Here is an 8,487-nt window from a genome sequence, read left to right on the forward strand (position 1 = left end):
TATTATTATTATTATTATTATTATCAGTAGCAGCTAAGAGTTGTCAGATCGTCTTACAGGAAAGATGTTGCCTGTGAGCAGGACCTGGGGATTACTGCTCTACCTTCTAATCAGTAATTTTAGATTTGTTAGTTGCATACTAGAAGGGAGGACGCATGTAACTTAGAGGTAAAATCTTATTTCCAAATAATAGTTTGTATTTTAAGTCCAGAATTTAGCCAGTTAGCTTTTTCAGCTGTAGGAAAGGAGGAAGGTGATTATCACTCTGTTATCACTATGCACAACTGTGCATATAAGATGTCATGTATGGATTCTCCAAGAAGTCACAGAACAGTCCAAGAAATTTGAGCAAATGCTTTTGAAATAACCAAGAATGAATGTTAATATAGTGCCATGACTTCAGGTACTTTATTTTTTTTTCCAAAAATCTACTGTCCATTTTAATTATTATTTTTCTTCTTCCCATCCACCTGCTAAAAGAGAATTATTTCTTGCTGATCAGCCCACTGTCAGGATAGCACCTCCAGTGTTAAAGGAATGTGATGTAGAAAGCACATTTAGTGGACAGCATATATCAAACTATTGTTCTTATGAGCTCTTTAAATAATTACCATCAGACTTAATGAAAGAACAAATATGTTCTCTGGAAAAAAAATTGGAGCATCCTAGTTTTTCATGGATGTGTCCTGTATCTTCTGTCTTCCAGCTAAAGTAAACCCAGTTTCTCCCATGAAAGCTCTTCCAATTCTCTTCCTTTTGTTCATTAATTCCCATTTTATACACTGGGTCTAGCTATTTGTCTCTGTTTCCAGTAGTGCAAAACACATTTTTCCGGGCCTGGCATGAACCTCTGACATGCTGAAAGATCAAACAGGACAGGTATCTTGCATTCAGAGCAGCAGCTTTTCCCTCAGTTGGATGCCTTATTACATAACTTCTGTTGGGAAACTGGGAGAAATTTTCATTTTTGAGACTTGCACTCTGCTATAATCTTTTTTTCTGAAAGTCCTCAAGGCATTCAAAAATTCTTGGAGGAATCTGACACAGATCACATAGAAGTCCTTTCCTTTGGCAATCAGCCTAAACATCTCTGAAGGATATGATTATCTGCATTAAAACAAGCATTACAGAAGTCTTTTAACTTCTTGTTTGGTAAAAAAAACCAGAAGAAAGTTGTGGTTTTGCTGTATATCAGTTTTAACTCTTAGATTATTTTTTTTAAAGCTAATTGACTGAATTTTTTTTTTCTTTTTAATTTCACTTGCCAGACAAGAAAAAATATGATGTAATTGTGATTGATCCACCATGGGAGAACAAGTCTGTTAAAAGGAGTAACAGGTACATGTTGTAGTAAAATCAAACCAACTTTGTCATCCTAACTTATAAAGAGTAATTAACATTTTAATATATTGATGCAATCCAAGACCGATATAACTGTGAGACTGTAGCTTAAAGAGCTTAAAGTAGCAAATATTTTGGCACATGCCTACCTTCAAGTCTATGGAATGCTGGTGTTCTCATTTCAATTTGAGCTGTAGCTTGAGCTTCAGTCAAATGGGTAAAAGAATGATAATGCAGCAGTAAAATGCTTAAGTGCAATAGGAACTTTTTGAGGACTGTAGTTTGTGAAGTCATTAACTTAAATTCATATGGGCTTCCTTCACCCCTGAGTAACATCAGACTTATGCCAGTGGAGCCCTCTTATTATCATGGAATGGTATCCATGTGAAAGAAGGACAGACAGGAACTACAGCCTTGCAACTTTCTAGAATAATGTTTACTGTAGTTTTTGAAACTTGTTATGAAGACATAGTTTGAGGATGCAGAGTCTGATTAGTAGGCTTTACTTTGAAATCCCTACAGAAACCTCTGGAAACTCCGGGATTAACTTACTCAAATGTCTTTCTTGACTATGTAAGGTACTCAGAGGAAAACTGTAGTTATTCACAAAGATAAATTAGCCAGCAAGATCCTCTCTCCCTTACAAAATAAAGGCAAAAGGTGGAGGAGCTATCATTGCTTTTAGTTACCTTGTTAACAGCTGTTTGTTGTTAAGCATTTCACATCTGGGTGAATCTTTTTTCTCTGGACAGTCTAGTCCCGGAGGTATTTTGGATTTTATCCTTGTTTACTGTTTCTCACTGTTGCATTGTACAGTGTCCCAGGGTGCCCACATGGTGGCTGTTGATTTCCAGTAGGCAGTGTGCCAATATTTTTGATGCTGCAGTGTGTAGATTCCACGAATTGCAACTCACTAATACTGTAGAATAGCGTCATGAGAAAAATGGTAGAACAGAATCTAGAAAGAATACTGCATTCACTGATGCAGGATACAAGTAGCTCAGGAAAGTGCAGAACGGTTTTGAACAACCCGGAGAACTTTTACCATGACCTGTAATTTTAAAAAAAACACCAAAAAACTTCTGCAAATAATTGGAGAAATGATTACTCTTCCATGACCTGTTAACTTGCCAGTCAAATTAGTGTTGCCCTTGCACTTGCAAGTGACTCACTTCTCAATTTCATTCAAAGAGAGCTTATTATGAGAAGCAAATAATATTATATTGCCTAAGAAGCTACTTTTCACTAAATATCTTTGTTCTGGCATAAAGATGAGAATATCTAATTACACATGATAGTTCTTAAATTAGATGTGGGCTTTTAGACTTCTTCAGAGTCACGACTCATAATGCTTTATTTGGGGGAATAGTGGAAATACATAAAGATTCTGCTCAGTAAAACTTAAGTACAATCAATAATGATTTTATATCAAATCCGTCAGATTTGGCCACTGGGTGTCAGTCTTGAACTGTTTTTATGACCCGGGTTGTCAGGAGGTAATTGTTGAAACATCTTGTCTGTGTAATTTCTTTATCCATTTGTGTTGCTTTGCAGTTTTTCTTTTTGGTGTGTGCTAACTTGCTTTCTCTCTGTATTGGCATATAGGTACAACCACTTGTCTTCATGGCAAATTAAACAGATTCCTGTGCCAGCACTTGCTGCTCCCAACTGTCTTGTGGTCACATGGGTGACTAATAGACAGAAGCACTTACATTTTGTTAAGGATGAACTTTATCCTCATTGGTCGGTGAAAACACTTGCTGAGTGGCACTGGGTAAAAGTAAGTTCTCAATTAGTTTTGTTGCTTTCTTGGTGACTGAGAAGCCTTGCACTGTGACACTTTATATGCTTATAATTTATATATTTACTACCATGTGCTTCTGTATTTGAAAGGTATGGTATCATCAGTATCTTTCTTTTTATAAAAAAAAAAGTCTTGGGGAAAAATGGATGTTAAAATCTTTCACAGTGTATTTTGAACTCTTTTTGTGTCAGATTACTAGAGCTGGAGAATTTGTATTGCCTTTGGATTCTTTGCACAAAAAACCCTATGAAGTTCTTGTATTGGGAAGAGTTCAAAGAGATGTAAAGGAAGGTTTAAGGTATGTCAAGATATTTATGGTAAATGTAATTTTTGAGGCTGTGTCATGTCTGGTCTGATTCCATTTGAATATATCACTTATTCGTAATACAATATAATGTCCCAAAACCTCTTGGCATCATCTTTTGGCTATTTGTGAACCTAAAGATAGCCTTATTAGCTTTGGGTTAAGGGGGTGCCTTGGTGAGATTAAAGAATGGGAGCCTTTGTCTGTTCCTTATATCTCTCTGTGTTGGGGAAGTGACTTGGACAAAAGCCTTGTGGACAGGGCTTCCTTTGCTGACAGGTGCTCTTCAACCGTGAGTCCTCAGCACAAGCTGATGCCATTTTGGGGATGCTGCTGTTTTCCTGCACATGAAAACATACAGGACTATCTTGTTTGTTCTGAATGGCTTTGTATGGTTATTGTTGACCACATTTTGTCCAAAGCCTCAGTGATTTCATAAACTGTCCTTTTATATATTATGTGTATATAGATATATATATGAGCCAACATTTAACTTCCCTTGGACTTCCTGAAGTTTGACTGTGAATGAACATTCTGTGTGCTAGTTCCCATCTGAATTAGCTCTGTGAGAGCTGCAGCATCACATTGGGTAGCATTCATCCTCATATTTCTTTTCTTGTTCTGATTTTTGTGACAGGAAATCTGAAGATGTAGTTCCAATTCCAGAGCATAAGCTAATTGTCAGCATACCTTGCAGTCTGCATTCACATAAACCTCCTCTTACTGGTATGTGTTGTTTTGTTGTATAATGTTTCTATAGGGCAGTGGACTTGGATGTGTCATTCTAGGATGTACCTGGAAGTGTCTTAATTTCCCATATGCCAAGGGACTTTGCTCAACAGAACTTGTGGTTCCTCAGTATTTCCAGAAATTTCATGAGGAACCTAAGTATCGGTCTCTAAAAATGAACATGAAAAGCAGAACATCAGGCATTGATGTGTGAATATTTTAAGTAGTCATGTTAAAAAAGAGTTGCATTTTTGAAAATTTATCTTCTAAATTACTGCAGGAACTGCTTACAGGTCCTGCACATAGGAAGTTACAAGAAGTAACCTGAAATACCTTGTGGGGAGAGAACTTTGGGAATGTATAAAATAGGCTATCTTCTACTTAGTTAATAAATGCAGAAACCTCCTTATTTTGTCATCCTGAAAGAAATGTTTTCATTTCTACATGAATTGCTTATATGCTTGTAGTACAGTTATGCCTTTAAATCCAAAAACTTAATCATTTTGAGACTGCTAATAATAGGCACAAATAAGGCATGCCCTGCTTGTTTCTGAGGAGCTGTATTCAATTTACTGCAATTGATGCAGTAACTCCAGCCAGCCTGTTAGCATGGGTATAAATCCGACTTTTCAGAGGTTAATCCAAAGAGTTTGAAGATTTCTGTGTGACATGTTGTTATCTTTTGCACACTGGTCTGGAGCACTGACTAATTTGTCAATAGGGAGTTGTACTTCTTTCATCATTATAGCACCTTAGAACCTTCCAATGCTGTGGTAAGAAATGGTTTCATCTTCTCCCAAGGGGAGAGCTCATGATGAATCTGCAGATATTCCAGGTGCACATGGTGCTATGTGCAATCACATCAGAAAAGGCAGGTAGAAGAAATGTTTGATGCTGTTGGAGAGAACAGGTGTCAGTTTGCTTCACTGACATGCTCTCCTTTCTAGGAGGATTTTTTGCCATTCTGAAGTCACATCTTTAAGAACTAGGGCTACAGCAGGAAGTATGTGTGTTGATTAAAGCTAATGGATGGTGATTTGTGAAGCAGCCAGACAGGGCTTCTTCAACAAACCAATACTTAGCAACACACTCGGACATAAATAGGAAACTTGTGATGTATCCAAGGGTGCAAAACAGATCAGTTCGTATGTATTATAGAAAATTCTAGTGCCAGAATGGTCATCGGGATAATTCTTTTGTAAGGCAGAATCTAGAAATGTCCTGGGGAATCCTTCAAAAGCGGTGAAACTGAATCGATTTGGAAAGCAACTGTTTGTGCTAATTTTTGTGTGTATTTCTCTAGTCTTTACTTGAGATGTTGGGATTTGTTCCCATTGTGCAGCATTTACATTTCTATTTGAAAAAATGAATTTGCTGTGGAGCAATATCAGTGCTTTACAAGGTTTTTATAGAAATCCATGTGTATCCTACATTTTTTTTGGCCACTTTATTCAGAACATGGTTGTGGAATGAAAAAGTAAGCCATAAGGCAAGAGCTAATTGCTGATGCTTTGACTTCAGTGCTTTACAAGGCCATCATTTTCTTGACCAGACAGTGTTCTCAAGTGGCCAGTAGAGAGCAGCTGAGCTACGTCCTAGAGGGGTGTTCAGAAGGAATTTTTATAGAAGCAGAGATTTGGCAAAGGGAGAGAAGGACACTTGATGAGTCACATGCATTCTTTATGCTTTGTTTAAGTAGTAACAAAGACAAAAATATTAGTATTTTCTGATGCTGTCTGGCACTTTGTTTCTTATTACTGTAATAAATGTTGTATGTTGGTACATATGTAGCCACTTCATGACTGATTATAAGAGTTCATCTCTCTGGGGGAAGAGAAAGATGTAAATTAAAGCCATCAAGAAGAGATGTTCAGGTTCCTACCGTGCGTTTAACCGTGAAATTGCAACTGTAGGGGTTTTTGGTGATGCATGTGCTGTGTTCAATGCTTAGAGCTTTATTATGTCATTGTAAATGTATTTAAGCTCCTTTATGCAAATGTGTTAAAATCAAATTTTATTACTCCAGGTTTTGATTCAAATAACAGCAGGTTTTCTTCCTAATGCAATTCAGTGTTGCTCTTAGAAGACATTCTGTTACACACATATATGAAATTCTGTATTACTTCACATCACCTTTTTAACTTAACTTTTCCTGTTTTATAAGGTTCTTGTTATAGCCATTTCTCCTTTAGTTTTTAAGTATGTACATTTATTGTCAGGAAATAATATTGTCATGTAGGAGTATGTGAAAAACCACTGCAATTACTTCTTGGCTATGTTCTATCTGCTTTGCATGTCCCCAGCAAGAGAATGCAATGGGAAATCATGGGAACTCCCTGCTCCTGTAGCAACCCTGTCTTGTTGGGCCATATTGCAAAAGTTTTCTTGGAAGTAAAAAGAAGTAAAGCTATCTTTGTGCTGTGTTTCAGATCTTTTTCTGGTCCTACTCCATTCAGGGATTAGACAAATCTGGGCAATAAGGGCCTCTACATTACAAACTCCTTTGAAAGGTTGTTCTAAAATGTGATCCACCCTGTGCTTTGTGCTTTGCATGGCTCATTTTCACCTTGTGTCCGATTTATCAATGCAGAACTTGTTTTTTAGGCAATGGAAGCTCAAAAGATAAGAGAAAACTGTTGCTTGTTTCAGAAATAATTCCTCTCTCATCTTATTTAAACATTTCTAGCAGCATGCACCTTCAATCCGTGTTCAGGGTGAAGAGTAAGCAAGTGTGGCAGACTTCCTATCTGACCTCTAGACTGTGCTTTGGAAGTGGGTTTTCTGGAAGACTGGTGTTGTGTCTACCAGCCAGCTGTGTGCTAGCTTTGTGTGTCCTCGAGCATTAGATGCCCACGTATAAGTGCCTGAGTTGCTGTCATAGTGTTTATGACACCTGAAAGTTCATCTAATTAGACACCACTTATGAGTAGCTGCTTTTATGCCATTTCGGGAATGCATAAAGAAAAATGTTTACTGTTTATTTAAGCTGTTTCTTGTCAGTGGTATCTGTAAATGGATAGAAGTAATTGTGTGGTGGGTTTTGTTTTTCAATCTATATTCCTATGGTAGAAAAACTTAATCTTTCTACTGTAGCTCCTCTAACCTGTTTTCAGAGGAAAAAAACTCCAGTGTTTGCTTAAGGGCTGCAAGTCAGATCTATGTGCGTTATGATAGTCTTCTGGTGATATAAAAGCCTGACAAAGAAGCTGTAATTTGTAACTTGAACACTGACTTTTCCCATTTTAAGGAAACCAATGCAATTGAGATTTTAAGCCAACAAATTGCAGCCCTCTTGATAATGGTAATTTTCATTGCAGTGCAGCTTACTGCCTGATGTGATTATGTAAATGCCTACAACCTAGCTATGAAAAATAATGCTATAATATGATCTTGAATTATAGGTAATGTCTCTGTTTTTAAAAAAACCTCTCTACTTGAAAGAGAGTTTCTCTATCTGGCAGAAAGAGAAGAGGAGATTCCTGGGACTTTTTTTTAAAATCCCATAACCAAATTGATGGAAAGACAAATGCTTCCTGCTTCTGCTGAACTGATCAGGTTTTTGGCTACCTCTTTTTTGCTTTCTGGTGAACCAGTCTTCGAGGCTGGCAGAATCTCCAAAGTGTGCTTTTCAAATCTGTTCTCTTAGGCATGGAAGTTTTTGGTACTTATTAAAATTTTTTTGAGCTTTTGATTACTGGACTTAGTGCTGTGATGATATTTTAAATCTATGCATTTTAAGATCTGCCACCTCTCTGGGCAGCCTGTTCCAGTGTTTCAGCACCCTCATTGTAAACAATTTCTTCCTTGTATCTAGTCTCAATCAGTCTTCCGTTAGTTTAAAACTATTGCCCCTCGTCCTATTGCTTCAGGCCCTGCTATGAAGTTTGTCCCCATATTTCTTATAGACCTCCCCTTAAGTATTGAAAGGCTACAATAAGGTCTCTCTGGAGCTTTCTCCAGGATGAACAACCCCAACTCTCTCAGCTTGTCCTTGTAGGAGAAGTGCTTTAGCCCTCTGATCATGTTGTCAGCAAATTATGCACAAGAAATCCGTATCTAAATGGAGCATGGAAAAAGAACAATAAATGTTACCACTTTGTTTTATTATGGTGGGTTTGCAAAATGACATAAAAGCAGCTACTCATAAGTGGTGTCTAATTAGATGAACTCCCATGGCACCAAACAGTGCAGCAAGTTTTCTGTCAGAATGCACATTTTCCTCTTAGCTTTCCAGACTCTTCTTTGCAAATGTTAGATTAGTTCAAACATTTTATCTTGCCTCTAAAAGAAGCAGGTTTTTGGAATAAGA

The 8,487-nt window shown here is 37.3% G+C and overlaps 1 protein-coding gene across 1 annotated transcript in view; it reads left to right on the forward strand.

The window, feature by feature from the left end:
* Window positions 1–1,268: 1,268 nt before the first annotated feature.
* METTL4 (methyltransferase like 4) overlaps window positions 1,269–8,487 on the forward strand; it is a gene marked incomplete at its 5' end in the record, with an annotated part of 8,991 nt that continues 1,772 nt past the window's right edge. Inside the window, 4 exons of the mRNA XM_009081610.1 lie at window positions 1,269–1,338; window positions 2,947–3,121; window positions 3,337–3,443; window positions 4,087–4,175. Coding sequence (XP_009079858.1) covers window positions 1,269–1,338; window positions 2,947–3,121; window positions 3,337–3,443; window positions 4,087–4,175 — 441 coding nt within the window. The remainder of the gene's footprint in view (window positions 1,339–2,946; window positions 3,122–3,336; window positions 3,444–4,086; window positions 4,176–8,487) is intronic.

This window comes from Acanthisitta chloris, unplaced genomic scaffold (assembly GCF_000695815.1).
Source record: "Acanthisitta chloris isolate BGI_N310 unplaced genomic scaffold, ASM69581v1 scaffold12859, whole genome shotgun sequence".
In the NCBI taxonomy this organism is placed as follows: Eukaryota; Metazoa; Chordata; class Aves; order Passeriformes; family Acanthisittidae; genus Acanthisitta; species Acanthisitta chloris.